General features: G+C 35.6%; 1 protein-coding gene across 1 annotated transcript; it reads left to right on the top strand.

The window, feature by feature from the left end:
- The first annotated feature begins 17,908 nt into the window (after positions 1-17,908).
- LOC143559395 (F-box protein CPR1-like) lies at positions 17,909-19,935 on the top strand. The gene has a single exon (XM_077047989.1). The coding sequence runs from the start codon at positions 18,628-18,630 to the stop codon at positions 19,804-19,806; it is 1,179 nt and encodes a 392-aa protein (XP_076904104.1). The 5' UTR covers positions 17,909-18,627; the 3' UTR covers positions 19,807-19,935.
- Positions 19,936-20,356: the final 421 nt, after the last annotated feature.

Genomic DNA, 20,356 nt, shown 5'->3' with positions numbered 1-20,356 from the left:
CCACTTTATTAATATAAAAATGAGGATACAAGGTTGGAGATTATGATCAGTGTTTACAATAATTCTAAGTGTGTTTGTGTACTGCTGGTTTCGTAGAGAGCAGAGTGTGTTTCCTAGCTGATCATAGCCTCAGTATATACAAAAAATATCATAAATGTTTCTCCTATTTTTTAGCCTTTATTCAAGTCAATCCTTCAATATAACCGTTTCATGCTTTGATCATGTGGTTTAATGGCTTTAACTGCGAAGTTATATGTTGGACTCGGTCTCTTAGCCGTTACATCTGTCAAATATAATGTTATACACAGAAAACAATCGTTAGTAAATAATAAATACTGATGATCCTTGATCCTGACTGGATCTGGAACACATGCTAAAGATAATTGATCCATATCATATGTTAGGATAACGTATCCACATTGTCAAATTTCCATGTCCAAACATCTTGGTTGATGATGATTGTAATAATTATGATCATAACAATTGTATGACTGTGGATCTCTTTGTTAATTAGTACTTTTGTAAAATGATTGTTTACTTGTTGGAATATATTTACATGAAGTGTTTGTCGTTTTCTTTTCAAAGATTCTATTTTGATTTACATTTTCCCGACTTATAACCATATGATGTACAATTTGTTACATTCACATCATCATCCTTCTTTAAATTTTTGCAATTTCCTACAACAGATTCATCATAAATGGTTTCACAATCACTATATGAAATAATATCAATATTTACATTCAAAATAGAGTGAGAAGTGCCAACACTAACACTTTAACACGATACATCATCATCCGAAGATGAGGTTAAAGTATTTTTGTCTTGAAATTGAGTTGTTATTATTACAGACAGATTTGGCAAATGGTTTTGAATTCACATTAAAAACAAAAAGGTGAATTAGCTATTCTTTCTTCCTCACAACCCATGCCTTTTCCACTGACCCACATTCAGCTACACCAACTGCTGAACAAGACAAGTCACCATTAGAATCAACAGAAACAGGTGTGGAATCAACATGTTTTGATGTTGGAGGAAGAAATGTCTTGGGTTTTGGTACATGACCAACCCCGTAGACCATTTCATCCTCAGGAGGGGTGTTGTAACTAAAGTGAGGTAGGATGTGTAGTTATCATTAAATGGATGTGGAATTGCCACAAATTCATATCCCAAACTTGTCTTTTGTTTAACACCTATCTGAGCTCGAATGATGCCATTAAGCCTATCAGAGGCCATTTCAAACTTATCTACAGTAAATTTTCTTTTACCAAGTTCCAATTCTAATTTCTCAATTTTAGCATTTAACTCACCAGTACGCTTTTCATGATATTCTATAGTTTTAGTGGCCTGAAATAATTTACCGTGCATTTTATCCATGTCATCATTATGAGTCTTAATTATGGTGGTGTACATATTGTCAGCCATTTTATATTCTTCGTTCATAATTTTAATCCGTAGAGTTTCATGTATTAAATTTACATTATGAGATCTATAAAATTCTACTTTAACTACAGAAGCCTAAGAGCAAAGATTTTTGTGTACCTTGGGAATTTTAGGAGTGATGGGGTTTCCTCATAGTGTGGAACTTGAGGTAGGTCTGTAAGCTCTGTGAATTGATCATCCTCCCATCCTGATTGAGTAGATCCTCCTTAAGTTTGGGTGACTAGAGCTTTGGAACTTGAACTTGAAATTCCCAGACTACCTCGAGACCCTCTTTGACCCTTGGCCCTATCGTCATTTCTCCTTCCTCCCTCGTTCTCAGTAACCTCGGTGTATTTGATATCGTTAGCAGGCTTAGTAGGATTGGTGCATTCTCTGGAAAAGTGTCCTAATTCATTGCAATTGTAACAACGAAGCTTATCTTTATCGAACGTGATACTGTGCACCTTTGAATCCTTGAAGCTGTCACGACCGTATTTCTTCATGAAGTTCGTTGCTCTGTGAACCGTCATGGCCATGTGATACCTTATATCCATCATCTCAAGATCCTTCTCATTAATCTCAGGAATGTCTCCTTGCTGGAATGAAGGAGGAAGTGGGTTTCCTTGCAATAACTGTTCGTGACTGGCCACAAAGGCATGGTAAAGAGAAATATGAGGATCATCAATGTCAGTGGTTAGTGGTTTGGATGGGAAGAGTGTTAGATGGTTTACTTGCCTGAGAGCTTAAACCATGTGTCTTGAGAGCTTGTTCAACGGCCTTGTCAACTGCAGTTTGAAAAGGGTTAGGGCTTGTAGGAGGAGGTGATGGCTTGATTGCAGATGTCTTAAGAGCCAAGTTGCTTGATGCTGGACGGGAGTGCGGATTAACTCCATTGACAGGATGAACTGTTGGATGGGACCGGCTGAGAAAAGCTGAGCCGATGCTTGAAACTGTTGCAATTCCAGTGAAACTGTTGTAATTCCAGCTTCATTCAGAGAGCTCATATGATTGTTCACTCTAAGCCTATCATCCATCTCAAAGGACTTGATTAACGAAACCAAGTTTTTAAGGGAAAAATATTCAATTTTGTAGTTCTTCTAATGGTGATTACACCGGTTTACCAGGTATAAGGCAAAGAGATCAACATCTTGTGATTTACTTCAGAAGGCTCATTAACAATTCCAACATTGAGTGTAGCCAATGTAATTAAACATGTTGAACTCTCCTTTCAACATTTCCTTTCGGCTATTTCTCATCTCAAGGTTTCCTTCAAACTTCTTAACCAAAGCGTCCCAAAGTTCTTTGGTAGATGTTAGTTCTCTCAAAGTTTGAGTGAATTCGGCTGACAAACTAACAAAAACTGAGAATTCCATAAGCCTTTTCATCTTCTTGCAAAAGTTTCTTGTCTTCATCTCCGCAGGCTTCACGGTAGTGTCAACTAGTCCCTCATGGGCTTGAGTAACGGGTTTGTGAGTTCCAATAAGAATTGGTCTAAGGAGAGCCGTGTCAGTCATCCTTATGTAGTTTTTGAATCTCCACTTGAAATCGTCAAAGTTACTTTCGAAAGTCATCAACTTTGGAGGCTTTGTAGTAGTACCGGCCTCATTCTCCAACATCATGCACCTCTTTAAAGCTTCTTGATCAGTAGACATCTTCAAAGTCTTGATTAATGCACACACAGCCACTTAACAGCTTCTGAATTTGTCAAACAAGTGTATACCAATCGATTCACTAAGTAATCGAGTCGTGTAATGTAATCGAGTCGAATTGGAATAAAAGGATCGATTCTCAACGTAATCGAGTCGAAGAAAAAACTAATCGAACTGACAAGATAATCGAATCAGGTAGGATTCGATTACTTTTGGGGATCGATTACTTTGTGGAATCGATTACCTTCTTGATTCGACTAAGATTACGTTGGAAATCGATTACTTTCCAGATTCTATTGCCTACTATCACTCGATTAGATTACTTTCCTTTTGGAAAAGTACAAATCGTACCTTTATCACCACTTTTCATGCACGTACAATTTTTGCCATATTTGGATAGTCGATTGCTTTACAAAACACCAAGAACACATCAATACTCTTTAACCAAACCAACTTTTAACCTACAAAATACAAAACAACACTTGAAATCTTGATTTTCAAACCCGTAAACCTTTAATCTTTCTTGAATACCTTATTATCAAACCCGTGAGCATACACAAACACTAAGTGAACCCTTAAACCCATTTTAAAACTTAACACTTGTCTTCAACACTAAACAAGACCAAAATTTAAGGTTGTGACCCAAGAACCAATAACTAGTATAGCCGAAAGCTCTGATACCAATTGTAGGTCCTTAAACACAGATCAAACAACAATAACAAAAGTTCTTGGATTAATCTAGACCATCTAGCTAGCAAAAATCATTAGTTGGTTAACCAAGATCTCGGATCTTGTTATGCTGGAGTTAGGCAGTGAGTATGAAAGGGAGATGAATTAGAGAGAAAGTTAGATGGATAAAGTATTTGTCAAAAAAGTTGTGTGATGTATGGGAATGCCTCACTATATATAATGAGGCCATGTCATACAATCTTTCTATTGATAATGGCCCAATGAGCTCAAACACAAGGCCTCGGGCCTAAACATACAACAAATGAAATTATTACAAGCACGTTTAAACAACATAAATAATACATAAGACTACATAAACAAAATGGGCTCTACATATTCAAATATTAAAAATAGCTTGACTTAATTATAAAGGAAATAATTGTGTATTGATCTTGTAAATCAGTTTTGGAATGGCCATATATTTAGGGGTTTTAATTTTAAAGAAATTCGATAATGTTAACCAGATGCTTTGATCCTTTAACAATTTCCACACGCGTTATTCGTTTCCTGATGAGCCACCGGAGTTCAACAACTATCACTTCTATTTTCGTTTTGACACCAACAAAGCATCTTGATTGCATCAACCGAATCCGACAATTCTTCCAATTAATTATGTCCGCACACTGGTAACATATCGAACCTAAGTTTTATTATGACATATTCGTTTTCAAATATTTTTATACTAACCTTTCGGATAGTTAAAACTAGAACACAATAAATGGTTTATGAGTTGATATCAAAACTTTGTTACTGAAAATGGTATGAAACCAGAGATGGTCGCTCGTTGCTTTAAAACCGTTACAACACCTTCCTTGTTTTAATATAATATAAATTTGATATATATTATAATATTTGATAATGCCATTTACTATAATGTTTTGTTATAGTGGATGATGAAGTTTCATTTTATGTTTGGTTGGATCCTCAGTTTTCAAGATTCAAAGTCCTAAAAATAGATTTAAACCATGCCTTTTAATTTACGTAATGTTTTATTGATACAAAATACTTACATCGTTATATCTTCTGGTCAAACCAGTTTTGTTAGCAAACGTTCTAAAATCAAAATAGATTCTAAACCTCAATGACTATTGTAGCCATTTCCGCATCGTTTCTCTCTCGTTCAAGGAATCTTTATTCGAGTGTCGCAATTCATCATTCAGGTTTGGACCTCTTAATAGCTTATGTGTACGAATTTGATTTTCCGCTACTTCGTAGTCGGTTCATTGAACTTGTTATTTTATGCTGATGTGATTGAATTTGTGATATTGTATATTTAGTTATTTATATTATTAGCATTTATTCATATTGACACACTGATTGCGATACACCGAAAGGTTACTCGCTGACACTATGACTGCAACGCACACGCACCGAAAGGTGACACGTTGAAAATCAGTATATGACACACTAAATTATTTGATGCTCTGAATATGGTTAAGTAAAACTTTATATATGTTGATTGGTAGCTATTATTTAAGGGATTGCATTACTTTTTTTATAGTAGGCATGCATATTTTGTTTATATGTGTACCATGTAACAAGGCTATCTAGAAGGAATCGATGGCTCAGGGGAAAATGATAAATATTCAAGGATATTTCATAAGCAAATAAATTATAAGAAAGTTCGCATTTAAATATTTCGTATTTATTGTAAGAGATTTAATGTTTTATCATTAATAAATAATAAAAAACAATGTTTTGAGTTCTAACCTATACTAAAGGTGACACGTCAGACTATTACGTGTGTTGCTTCCCACGAACTTGTCCCGGCTATTACGTTCTCAAGTAACGTGGCCGTGCTGAGTCCACGCAAATTACCTTCCACAATGAAAAAGCACTATGTTTAAACAAAATGAAAAAAAGGGAAAAAAACATTATTTTTAAGGGTTAAGTTATTCTACAAAGGAACAAAAATAAGAAGGATGAAAATGATTTATAGCAAAAAATAAAAAAATCATAACTTAAAATTTAATAAAAAAAAATGAAAAGGTAAAAACAAAAAAAATGTTTATACTGTCTTTCAAGTTCTAAAAAAAGACACAACGGTGAGTGAAATAGATCAATGTGTCTTTTTATTTATCAATATGTTTTTTGTTTATTTTCATTATTAATTGTGTCTTTTTTCCTTAACATTTAATATGTTTTTCTTTATATTATGTTATATTAATCAACATTGTGCTATATTTATCTTTTGTTCATTTTCGGCATTCTGTCTTTGATCTCGGCATTGTGTATTTTCGTCATTTTTTTATTTATTTTTAACAGGAATGATGGCAGAAACAATTTAGTTTTTATTTTTTTCGTCATTATTAATTGTCAAGATTTGTTGGACTAATTCGGGTTGGGTTAAAGGGATCAACCGACTCTATTCACATATAAAAAGAAGAGATAAAGATGCTTAATTAGTTTCTTTAATGATGCATTTAGATGAATAGATTATTCAGATGTTTATCTGGTTGGATCTTTACATTATTTAAATTATGATAATCGTGTTAAGTATTCATTTTTAGTGCATCAACTTTGTTCTCTCAGTATTGAATCACTAGACCAAGTAATTTTAATTATTACTTTTTACTAATGTTCCGGTTTTTTTTCCTAATTTTATTTTTTTCGGCCTTAAACTACCATAAAACACTATTACCGCATTACTTGTTAGGACCGACAATTCCTCCAACAAGGTCACATCATTTAATGGATATCTACGTTAATAGGTCCAACAAAGTCACGTCATTTCATGGATATATACGTTAATGGACATCATTTAATGAATACTGTTTTTTTTCCTTATTAACACAGGTAATATAATTCCAATTGGATTCGCATTAACTAATAAGTTCCTTCTGCAAGATTATTACAATCAGTTAGCTTTGTATACCAATGTGCTGGCAAGGTTAAACCCTTCAAGGTATACAACTGTGATAGAGTCAAAGTTGTTCCTTATGCTGACAGTCTTGTTTGGATATAGCACCTGCCAATTAATAATTAGAGTGTATCAACTATATATTGCAGTAGATGTTCTTTCCCAATATCAATAAGGTTTCAAGAACCAAGACTGGTCCTTATAGGCTTGGGTCAAGTGTCAATTGTTAGTTTCATTATTACATGTAGATTCTCTATTGTTAGCATACATGATGTGTTTGATATTCTGTTTTGGTTTGCTTTTCCGCTTCTATATATGACATTGGTGGTGCATATATGTTTATGACATTTATAACTCTACCCCTTATTAGCAACTGTCATGCTTATTTTGATTATGACTCCCTCATCTGTTTTCGACATGATGTTCATAGTTAAAAATCACATCAATCTTGCGTTTATTCTACATTAATGTTTGTGTTTAGTTACCCTATCAAACTTGTTAAAGAAAAGGGGTTTATATTCCAGCTTGTGGCTTATTAGTCTGATTCAGTTAAGGTTAACCTCACTAATTTCTATAAACAATCATGATGCATGTCATGACTTTGTAACCTTCACTAGTTTCTATAAACAATCACGATGGGTACCTTTTATTATTGTCAATGTTTGCTTTATTGCTTACTCGGTCTGTTTCAAACCTTTGTTCTGCTCTATCAATCTCTGAAGTAGTTGGGTCATGTTTTTTAACACTATCAAGCAAAATGGTTGACATGTACTCGGAGCTGCATGATTAGAAAATGGTGAGTGTAAGGCATGGGTGCTGGAATAATATGGGATGGCTGAATTTTGGGGAAAACACCATGTATTTTTACAGTTCAATGATAATATTTTGAATTAATTCGTATTGAATAAGGAGTCACGTCTTTAAGCTAACTATTGTCATCTAGATTTCTATGATCCAGTAATCCGAGCTTAAAATTTCTTCAATATGCATTTAGAGAATATAACAATAGTGCGCTATTAGTTTGTTACAAATTTAAATACAAATCTTAGTAGGATAGTGCCTAATATGGTCACTTGCAAATTCGAAAATAGATGATTTTACTAGACGGATAGTACCTAATATTGTCTCTTGCAATTGTCTTATTGATGGTTTGTATGAAGATGGGATACTTGACGATGCTAAAAAGTTATTACCGGGTCTTAATGCTAGAGGTTTGCAAGCTAATGTTTAGACGCCATATAATGTTATGATCAATAGATTCTGTAAACGAGGAAGGCTTGATGAAGCAGAGGAGTTGCTTTGATAGATGATTGAAAGTGGTTTCAGAGTGGACGATTTTATTTATAATATAATTTTTCAAGGGTTTTTCATGAACAAGGAGACGTCAAAGGTGGTTGCAGTGCTGAAAAGTATGCATGATGGTGGTTTTTCATCAAATGCATACACATCAAGTTTGGTAGTTGATTTTTTTGACTGTAAATGGGTTTGAATATGATTCATGTAACAACAATCTTGAGATTTATCTCCAAAAAAGTTGATTGTGATTGTATTGATGTCTTAAGGGTACCGATGGTAAATGTACCCGAATCCAACAAGCGAACACTAAACATTTCAGGAGAGTATTAGCATGTACCACTATCTGAACGTGTCACAAAAAATGTGTGTGGTGACACTTTTTAATGTGTTGATGATTGTCTTGCTAGTATTTATTGATTAGAACTTTAAGATGTTCGGTGACTATGTAAAGATGAGATCGATCATGTCCATCTGTTGCCTGATCAATCATGAAAATAAAGTAAAAGTGATTGACGTGATAGAAGAGGATATCTTGATATAGGATTTAGTTGTTATCAGATGATATATGAGGCGATAGATACACAGAAATAGGATTTGAGCACTGCTAAGAGTGACAACTGAGGGACCGGCCAGAAGATGTGGTTGTAACTGCAGATACTACATCATTTATGATGGTTCTTGAAGTTGTTAATCACTGCATATTAAATATGTGTGAGATCTTTGTATAATTGTTTGATCTTGTTCGTAGTTGTGCTTTACGGGTTTGTTTGGGTGTGTACAACATTTTGATGTAATTTTATCTTTATTAATTGGTCTTGCTTCGGATGTTTAACATGTTGATTTTCGGATTATTAGTTTTAATCAAACAGGTAATTATTTGGATATTGTAAAACTGAATTTTAATTCGAATCTATCCTCGGCCACATATATAATATGTACAACTAACATGACGTGAACACTTATCTATCATCAGTACTACTTTTTTTAGTAAAAATATAAAATACATATGGTTATAAGCTACTAATTTACTCAGTTATAATGCCTGAGTTGATTTAGCTTCATCTCAAGTTACTCACTTGTCTAGTGTATATTTGCCTGTTTCTCGTATCAGTTATGCAAATAACAACAGTCGGCTGTTTCGGAGCCGAACAGAGAAAGAAGTCCCATGAAAAAAGTAATTAATGATTGGACTTTCCTGCAATCTAATATCTTTTCTAGTTTGGGACTTTTAAGGCTTAATGTTTAGTTACCCTTTGTTTGATTCAGAGTGAGTTTTTAATTTGGGGAAGAAAAATTAGTCTTCTGCATTTGCAAGTTTTATCATTTTCATGGGATTCTTAATGCAAATCTAAGTAGTAAACGTCTGTACAGTCTCATGGTGGAAGGAAGTTGGGTGTCAAATCCGATTCTTTTGAAAGATGTGATTTTTGATTTTTATTGCAAAAAGGTTTGAGGATCCGGTGCGAAACAGGCCGGAGCTGAAATCAGGTTATTTAAAACGGTTGAATGAGACGGAGGCAAATGGGCTAATTTCTCCTTTCTCCATTACGGAAATTAAGGATGCGGTTTGGGAGTATGCCGGAGATCGATCTCCGGCCCGGACGGGTATAATTTCAGAATTTTAGGCTGTTTTGGAGTTGCTTTCAGGGTGATTTCCTGGAAAATTTTAGCTGAGTTCTTTAACTCGGACTCTTTTAGCTTCAGGTGCATGTCATCTTTCATTGCCATAATTCCAAAGATTAAGGATCCGATTTCTTTGGGGGACTTTCCACGGATAAGCTTGATCGGGTGTATAAATAAGGTAATTTCCAAAGTGTTGGTTGCAACTATAAGATGGTACTTAGGGGTTTTAATTTCAGAGGAGAAATCTGTGTTCCTTTCTAATCGAAGTATTTTGGATGGGCCTATAGTAATAAGCGAAGTGCTTGCTTGGTTAAAAAGATCAAAAAAGCGAGGAGTGTTTTTTTAAGTTGATTTGGAAAAAGTGTATGATTCGTTAAATTGGAAGTGTCTGGATTCTATTATGGAGCAAATGAGATTTCCTTTGAGATGGTGATCTTGGGTTGCGGCAATTTTAAATGCAAGTCGGGCTTTGTAGGTCCTTAGAACGGATCAAACAACAAAGTTCTTGGATCACTCTCGCCCGCTAGCTAGCGGAAATAACTTGTAGGTTAACCGAGATCTCAGATCTATTGATTGTTTGGTTATTACCGGATATGGAAGGTTAGAGAGAGTAGAAAGAAAGTTGGTAGATGGATAAGGAAGATAAAATGTGTAGACGAATCAAACAACACAACAACTAGTCTACTTGGATCAATCGGAACACTAGTTGGCGGAAATCACTAGTGAGGAACCGAGATCTCGGATCTTGTTTGGTTTGTTATTGCCGAAGAGAATATGAGAGAAAGGAGAGGGAGAGAGTTGTTAGATTAATAAGGTTTAGATTATTTGCAAAATGTTTGATTTAGCATGTGCATGCTTCACCTTTTATAGGTGAAGCCATGTCATGCTAAGTTTCATTATAAACGGCCCAATGGGCTTGATTTACATGGCCTCGGGCCCAAACATACAAAGAAACAAACTGACGAGCTAACTAGGATACAAAGTTTATAACATAAGTAAATACAAAAGACTATTAAACAAAACAGGGCCTTACAATCTCGCTCTAGTCTTTAGTATTTAATCCGTCAGCTCTCGTCTTCAACTGGTCACATAGTTGGACACATCGCCGTGATCAAATGGTTGTTCTTTAACAAGAAGGCGAGCAAACTCGTTGAACTTCTTAACAATATCATTCGTACAGTAACAACGATGGTCTTCAACAGTGCACAAGGGTGACTTATAAAGCTTGAGTAAGCCAGCCTTGTAGAGACATGCCAGCTCGTGCTTATCGAAAAAGCGGAGGTGATGCATGTTGTCACAATGAATGATCGCCTCACCTTTGTCGTTGTTGAATTCCCATGAGACAAAGTCATAAAGAAGATTGTCTTCAAAGGGCATGCCGTCCATAATAGGTTCTCCATGATCTTCGGGCATCTTGTATCTCCACCCCTTCTTCTTATTTCCGGTCACTGGATTGACTTCTTTTGACTTTAACGATCAACCCGGATTCAAAGGAAAGTTTGGGTAGTCATCCTTCCACTCGTGCTTCAGAAACCTCTTGAACCAATCCTCCAAGGTGCTTTCATCCTCTCCTCCGCCCACAGTCCTCCTAAAGTAGTTCATGTCGAAAAAGGACAGACTGTGCATATCTCCATAAGTGAGGTAGGTTATGCCGCCATTAGCACATCGAACTGCCCAACTTTTGCTGTCTTTGTGCCATCGAGAGTAGAGGATAGGAGAATCGTCATGATACGACTTCTTTCTCCACCTCAAACTTGCCATTTTGCTCACATTGTTATGCTTGTAGTATTTCTCTTTCTTCTTTTGAGCAGTTTTGGGAGGTGGAGTGACAACAAGCTCTTCAGCTGGCTCTTCCGTCTCCCTTTCTGGAGTATGCGGATTAGGAGAGTAGTTTATTCCATCATCACTATCTTCTTTATTGCCTTCCACGACTTCTTGAACAAGTGAACTGGTATATGCAAAAGAATAAACGTTAAAAACGGGGTACTTTCAGCCTCAATTGCAGCGTCTGTATCACGGGTCTGTTGAGCTTTACTTGGAGGTACTTGTTGACCCGCCTTATTTATACCGGTGACATCATCACCGTCACTATCATCATCATCATTACCACTTCCATCACGTGGCTCGTTAAATCTATGAAAAGGATCTTTATCCTCATTCTCACCTTCATCATCATCACCATCAGAGTCATCATCATCAGACTCGTCATCGTCTCCATCATCACGGCCATCTCTATCACCTCCCTAAGCCACCGACTGTTGAACAGTAGGAGCAACAACAGTAGCAGCAGGAGCAACTATAGTAGCAACATGAGCACTTGCTTGTGTAACCGATGTGGTTACAACAAGCGCAGAAGTCATTGCACTAACCTGCCCAGCTGTAGTCGCAGTAGTAGCAATGATTTCCCTACTCATAATGGTTCCAACAACCATTATAGGCTCCTCAACACTAGTACTCACACCAACACCACTTCGATCAGCTTCTTTTATGGGACACTGGGGAAGATTGCATGAATTCTGCCTTGAGCTTTGATTCTCTTGGCAACAGCAAGGAGTCTAGCAAGAGCAAATCTTCTTCTATTGTTAGGCTCAGTTTGTTGCTCATTGCTTTCCAAGAATCCCCTATAGGTGTTCATCAAATGAGTCCTCAGATTCTCCACGTCTTGATCAGTCATTTGTATTACCTCCAAAACAGCAAGGTAATGGTTGGCGTGAAACTCATTCTTAAGATTCTAACCTTCATTCAAGCCTTGTTGGTCTTCAACATCTCCTTCCAACAACTCAATCTTGGTTCTCACCCAACACCGAACTGGAGGATCCTTCCAAAAGATTGACTCTTGACTCAAGGCGTTCAAATTCAAGCATTGCCCGGTCAATAGTCGTATCTAACTCCCTTCCCAGATTGTATGCAAAGTTGGAGGAGGAAGGAAGATTGGTTTCTAGATGAGAAACCCTTGATTGGAGCCACACAAAGTTATTATGTTGTTTTGCATCCCTCAACGTGTTTTGATTGATCAATTATTGCTGACTATTGATTCTTTTATGCAATGTATCAATCCACGCTGTTTGACTCTCAATCCGAGCTCTATTAAGCTCTCTGTTCTCTTCTAATACACCCACCCTATTTGCAAGGGCATCCCTCTATCTCGTCACCTGCTCATATGTTGCTTGTTGATCCTTGACAAGCTTGATCAACAAAAGTTCTCACTTCGCCCTGTTTTCATTTTCTTCCTCAAGTGCCTTTATCCTATCGAGGATAGGATCTCGAAACACAGGCGACTTCCTCGACTTACCACTTGAGACAGGGGTGGCTGCTATGATAGGGCTTTTGAGTGTTGATGGAGGTGTAGTTGAGATGGTTAATTGTGTAGTAGTTGGAATAAAAATCTTTATGGTTTGGGTTGGGAAGGATTAGTGATGGTTAAAGGTAGTCTTATAGGTTTTGTGGTGGTAGGGATTGGAATTGATGTAGCAATGGTTAGGCGTAGGCTTATAGGTTTGGTTGTGGTAGGCAAGGTTTGTGAGGTGGTTTGAGAAAGGATGGATGATGAATAGGTGGAGGACCAAAATGATGATCCCCTTATAAGTGAAGTGAATTGATAGGTAGGTGAGGTTAAATGTGAGGTGATCCTAGGTGGTGATAGGGTTTGGGTTATTGGTTTGGTCACGACTTGGGTGGTTATGGGTAGGTTTTTGTTAGTGCACGGTTTTGGTGTCCGTAGCGATCGAATAATTTATAGATAGTCTAGGTTGTTTATTTAATGTAAAATGGCCCATTCGCTATGGATTGTATAGCGAATGAGGTCCATTCGTTAGTTAACTAGACTAGTTCGTTAAGGTATAAGCCCATTTGCTATGGAAGCATAACGAATGAGGGCTAGTTCGTTAAGTTACTACCATTCGTTATGGAATCATAATGAATGGAGTCTAATTCATTATGAAGATATAAAGAATTAGACTTAACTTAACGAATGGGAGCATATTGCCTATAAATAGGCAGATCCATGCTCATTTGTAAGTAGATCACACATATGAGAGTGAGTGAGATCCTAGCTATAATGTAGACTCCCCATAAGTTATTCTCTCTATGATGTATCTATCCCACCATTAATGTAATAAACCGTATTTAACGTATTTGTGTTCGTATTGTTTAACACTACGTGAAAAAAGGCCTTTAGCCACACATGTGCTGAAATTGGTTTGCCACACTTCGGATTAAATGTGTGGCTAAAGGTCACCAATCATAGTTTCAGCTAACAACTTTTATTTGTGTGACAAAAAAACATGTATGCTAGAACCTTTAACCACACATGTTTGGTTCATATGACAAAAACACACATGTTCTGAACCTTAGTAACACATGTTCGGAGCTTTAGCCACACATGTTTGGTCGTGTGACTAAAAAACATACATGTACACAGCTGGTCGAAACCTTTAGCCACACTTTCAAACAAAATGTGACATTTACTAGCCACACTTCGAAAAAGTGAGGCCAAATGTCATCTACGGACACAATAGTTCTTTAATAATGTGGCTAAAAGCTAATACATATGGCCACACTTACGGGTATATGTGACCATATAACATTGTTTTGTTAGCCACTTGTATACTTTTATGTGTGACTTACAGCTAACAATGACAATAAAACAAAACACGTGACTATTAACATTTAATGGTCACACTTTAATTATTTCATATGTGGCTAAAAGATAATATAAATGGTCGCGCTTACATGTTTATGTGACCATAAAGCATTATTTGATAGTCAATTATAATATTTGATGTGTGGCTTAAAGCTAATAGTGACAGCAAAACAACAAATGTGACTATTATTAGTTAATGGCCACACTTTATGCTTCATGTGACCATCACCTTCACCTCCTCCCAATTACAAACCTAATCCATAAACATCGATTGAAGCTCATTACTCTTCTTTATCACTTTGCTTCTTTCTCCAAACTTCATCAACCATCATTCGATCAAATCTAATAGGGTTTTTAACATGATTATTTAGAACCCTAGAGATGTCATAAACATGTTAGGGTTTGACTTTTGTTGAGAACAGTTGGCTGACAAGTTCGTTCTCATTTATTGATTGGTCTGTAAATCTATGATAAACAATGATTATTGATCGATTCTTGATTTTAGGATATAGTATTCTGAGTCTAGTTTCCAGAAATAAATTTTGTAATTTTTGGATGAGTGTTAAATACCTTTTATGATTTTACAAAACATATGTCAAAGCTTATTCGAGGAGTTATATTCTGGTACATTTTCCGAACACCATAACTCCCTAATGACAAACCCAAACGGGTTGGTTCCACTTCTGGAACTTAGTATTGTGAGTTTAAAAGATAACTCAATTGGTCTTACAGAATTTGGTTTAATGAGTTGATAGAACCATTAAACTAGTTTTTGTTGCGTAATCTACTAAACTGTTAGTACCTATCTGTAATGGTTGAATTATTGTGAGTTTTTTATGGATAAGAAAAATATAATAAAAGTTGTTTAAGAAACCTGATTCATATATCCTACTGTGGTAAATTTTATAGAATTTATCCTTAATCTTTTCTTTGCGAATAAAATCAGTTTGTACATGCCAGAATCTATCTCTTGAACTGAATGATCATAAGTTAAGTTGTATGATGAATATTTAGTTGCTTTGCCATAATATGATATGTGGATACATGTTAGGACTTTTGATACTGTTGACATTAGTTATTATCACCAACAATTCGTTGGGTCAAGTTTATGTTTGTGTGTGAATTCATACGTGGGTCTTAGAGTCATGTGTTGTTGAACATACTCTCATAATTAAAAACACTTGTACTAGGTAACAGTTAGCGAATTAAATGCATTCATTTGGTTTTGAGAAAACTCTATTACACGCGACACCAGGTTTTTGATTGAAAACACGAACATACTTACATATTGGTTTTGAAAACACTAAACGTTTGTCTATACTTGTTTTCTGGATTGAAAACACAAAACGTTTTGAAGTATTGGTTATGTAACCTGCTGAAACGGGCAAAAACGAGCTGAACTGCTCATTTTTTATTGTTGAATTGCTGCAAAACTGGTCAAAACACTTTGAAACGATCTGTTAAGTGCTAAAACGAGCTGTTAAGTGCTGAAACAGACTAAAAAATTGCTTAAACGAGCTGTTTAACATGTTGTTTGCTATAAAAACGAGGTGTGTGCTGAAACAGTAGCTTCTCATGGATTTTCATAACCCTGCTATGCAAAAATGGGATATGCATTTGAAATGGGTGTACGAGTTATTATATGCGAACTGAAAACTTGCTGAAACGAGCTGTTTGACATGCTGTTTGCTGTTAAAACGAGCTGTTAAGTGCTTAAACGGACTGAAAAATTGTTGAAACGATTTGTTTAACATGTTGTTTGCTGTAAAAATGAGCTGTTAAGTGCTGAAACGAACTGGACTGGAACATGAACTTTAATGATAAAACTATTTGAAATATGGTTTAAGCCAAAGAGAGTTGCATTTTAACTTAGAATATTTTGATTCTAGCAAGCTTTAATGAATTTAAATCGTTCTAATAAACTTAATTGGTTTATAAAATGTTGAACTCATTCTAGCAAGCTTTACATTTGAAAATGTCTAAATATGTTGATTCTCGCAAGCTCTAATGCTTTTTTGAACTTTCTAGCAAACATAGTTGTTTTATAGGATGTTTAACTCATTCTAGCAAGCTTTACATTTGAAAATGTATGAATATGTTGATTCAAACAAGCTTTGATGTTTTGGACAAATTCTAGCAAACTTAACTGTTTTGCTTGAATGTTTAAAAAATATTCAAAAATAATAATATAAAAATCATAAGTCAAAATATAAATAAAAAACGAAAAAAGTAAAAAAAAAACTGAAACATTTCCTCCGTTGTCCTTTTTTTAAAAAAATACCCGGAACCCGTTTTGACCGGTTCCGACTTTGTCCCATTTTGACCCAGACCCGTTATGACCCGTACCCGGACCCGTTTCGACCGAACCATAACAACCCTTTTTTTAATTGACCCGTTCCAACCCTGACCCGTTTCGAACCTAGCCCGTTTCGACCCATAGCCCGTTTCAACCCAACCCAACCCATTTTCCACCCCTATGTTTAATGTATATCGACGGGTTAGGCGAGTTGTACCTCTTAAGACACAATTTAAAATTATATTTATAATGGGCCATTAGAGATTTCAAGGCCCAATATGGTCCATTAGGACATGTACGACTTAATGTTTTTGTCTATTATGGTCTAATATGACTCCCTATAACACGATATAACCCTTAAATATCTAATGTTACATATCACATGTCATAATAGGCCACTAAGAGATTTCAAACCCTAATATGGCCCATTAGAGAGACTATGACATTGAAAAGGCTATAATGGACCACTAACACCAACAAGGCCCAATAAGACCTATTGATGAAAGTATCACATGTTATCGGCCATTGGCATTTAACTATTACTAATGACATTCCTATACAACCTTCTTAGAGAAACTATGATGTGATAAAGGCTATAATGGGCCATAAACACCAGTTAAGGTCCAATAAGGCCCATTGATGAAAGTATTACATATTATTGGGCGTTAACCAAACTATGATTCACTAAATTCATATTCAACCCTTTCAGAGCAACTATGATATGATAGAGACTGCAATGGGTCACTAACAACAATAAAGGCCCAAGACGGCCCATTAATGCAAAGTATGACATGCTATTGGGCGTTAACACCAACTATGAGTCACTACACTCCTATACAACTTGTTAAATTAACTATGACATGATAGAGATATACTGGGCCATTAACAACAGTCAAGGCCCAATATGTTCCATTAATAAAAGTATAACATGTTATTGGGCGTTACACATGACTATGGCTCACTACACTCATATACATCTTCCTTGTAGCGACTTGGACATGATAGATAATATAATGGGCAACTAATACCAATCAACATCATTTGATGAGTCCAACTATGACTCACTACACTCCTATACAACTTGTTAACGTAACTATGACATGATAGAGACGATACTGGTCATTAACAACTATCCAGGTCGAATAAGGCTCATTGATGAAAGTATGACATATTATTGGGCATTAACCAAACTATGACTCACTAAACTCATATTCATTAAAGCAACTATGATATGATAGAGACTATAATGGGTCACTAACAATAATCAAGGCCCAAGACGGCCCAGTAATGCAAAGTATGATGACCAATGGTGAGTGAAATAGATCAATGAAAAAAGTAAAAACTAAAAAATGTTTTCACTGTCTTTCTCGTTCTAAAAAAAGACACAATGGCGAGTGAAATAGATCAATGTGTCTTTTTATTTATCATTGTGTTTTTTGTTTATTTTCATCATTAATTGTGTATTTTTTTCCATAACATTTAGTCTGTTTTTCTTTATATTGTGTTATATTAATCAATATTGTGCTATATTTATCTTTTGTTCATTTTCCGCATTCTGTCTTTGATCTCGGTATTGTGTATTTTCGTCAATTTTTTTATATATTTTTAATGGGAATGATGGCAGAAACAATTTAGTTTTTATTTTTTTTCATTTTTATTTATATTTTTAATTATGATTTTTTTACTAATTTTTATGAATTTAATTTTAAGTGGTTTTTTATATGGTCACAAATCCTAGCCAAACTTCTCATTTTTGTCATCCTTTTAATTTTAACTTTACCCTATGTTTAAAAACAATTTTGTAAAATACAATTTGATTAAACACAGCTTAGTAATAAAATACAATTTGTAAAATATAATGAAGAAAAACACTAGTAGGACAATTTTGTATTACTAGATTCTACCAATTTAATCTTAGCCGTCAACTATAAAACATATATTTACTAATGACTACTTTCTACCTTATCCTAACCCTAACCCTAAAAAATCGTTCCCTTTTTAAAGGCCACACATAACCTCCTCTACTTTAACACTATCATTTTATCTCTTGTGGGCTGTAAACCTAGCTATTCGACAGGCAGCTCCCCTTCCCAAAGCAGACCGACAAAGCATGGAAAAGCTCCCAAAACAGCCGACAACTATCGAAAAACTCCCCAGGGAAGTCATATCCGACATTCTCATCCGATTACCAGCCAAACGGATAGCTCAAATGAGGTGTGTCTCTAAACCCTGGAATTCACTTTTATCTCAGCCATCTTTTATTAAGTCACACCTCCGTCGTTCAATCCACAAAAGCGATGAAATCCTCATGGTCATCTACGATAGATTTTGTTTTGATCAACACTGTATGCCAATTACAGGATGCCCCTCTCACTCACCTCACATCGAGTACCCTAATTTCATCAAGTTACCGTCAACTATAAATTTCCCACCTGAATATTATGTCAGTACTGTTATCGGTCAAATTAACGGCTTAATATGCTTTGTTTTATGGGATTCTGAAACTTTAGCCAGATCTGATCCAATCATCTACATTTGGAACCCTTCTCTAAATGCCCTAAAGATTCTCCCTCCATATACCATCACATCCCCTCAACTCCTAGGCTTTTTGAACGTTGATTATTACATTCGATTTGGGTATGATGCAAATACCGATGATTATAAAGTTGTTAAGCTTACCTACGAATTACGTCATCGAGAATGGTTACAAGTGGAAGTGTATAGTATGAGAAAAGGTTCGTGGAGTATAATCAATGACAGGTTTCCTTCAAGTGTTAATTGTTTTTGGTTCAAGAACAAACATTCGAATTCTATGACCGGGAATGATGGGCGCGATGGCCATCTTCATTGGCTTTGTAGAGATGGTGACAAAACTAATGTGGTAGTAGCGTTTGATTTGAGTACCGAGATATTCAGTGAGATATCTCTTCCTGATTTGTTAGCAAAATTTGATAATACGGACCAGAGGATGGTTTTGGGAGATTTGGCTGGAAAACTTTGTTTGATGTTAAACATTGAAAATGGCGGCATTGAGGTGTGGGTGATGAATGAATATGGGGTGGCCGAATCTTGGGTGAAACACCTTGAATTTTCACAGTTTAACGGTAATATGTTTCCTATGGGATTCACATTAACTAATCAGTTTCTTATGCAAGATAATGATAAGCAGTTAGCTTTGTATGACCAAAGTGCTGGCAAGGTTAAATCCTTAAAGGTATTCAATTGTTACAGCTTTAAAATTGTTCGTTATGTTGACAGTCTTGTTTGGATAGCACCTGCTAATAATTAGAGTGGATCAGCTATATACTGCAGCAGATGTTCTTTCCAAATTTCAATAAGGTTTCAAGAATCAAGACTGTTCCTTGTTAGGCTCGGGTCAAGTGTCAATTGTTAGTGCCATAATTACATATAGAGTCTCTACTGTTAGCATATATGGCGCGTTTAATAATTTGTTTTAGTTTGCTTTTGAGCTTCTATATATGACATTGGTGGTGCATGTTTATGAATTTTGTAACCCTAATATATTACCAATTGTCTACCTTGATTTTAATTACGGATCCTTCTATTTTTTTTCCAACTGGATCACATCAATGAATGTTGTGAATTTAGATACCAGTTTTAAACCTCTGTTCTGGAGTGTGAGGCGTGGATGGTGGAATATCATGGAGCTGCTGAATCTTGGGTGAATCACAGCTGTGTACTCTTACAGTTCAGTGATAACATATTTTGAAATGGATTCACATTAACTAGTGAGTTACCTCTGTAAGCTTATAATTGTCATCTAACTTTCTACGATCTAATACCAGAAAATGTTAAAAATTTTCAAAAGTATGCATAGA

The sequence above is a fragment of the Bidens hawaiensis genome, unplaced genomic scaffold (assembly GCF_021521415.1).
Source record: "Bidens hawaiensis isolate Kalapana, Puna unplaced genomic scaffold, B.hawaiensis_p1.1 tig00019817_1, whole genome shotgun sequence".
Lineage (NCBI taxonomy): Eukaryota > Viridiplantae > Streptophyta > Magnoliopsida > Asterales > Asteraceae > Bidens > Bidens hawaiensis.
The sequence above is the reverse complement of the archived record's forward strand: the minus strand, read 5'-3'. Positions and strand labels throughout refer to the sequence as shown.

What these genes read in the sequence shown, in the direction of transcription:
- LOC143559395 (XM_077047989.1), top strand. Translation starts at nt 18,628, where the DNA reads ATGGAAAAGCTCCCAAAACAGCCGACAACTATCGAAAAACTCCCCAGG.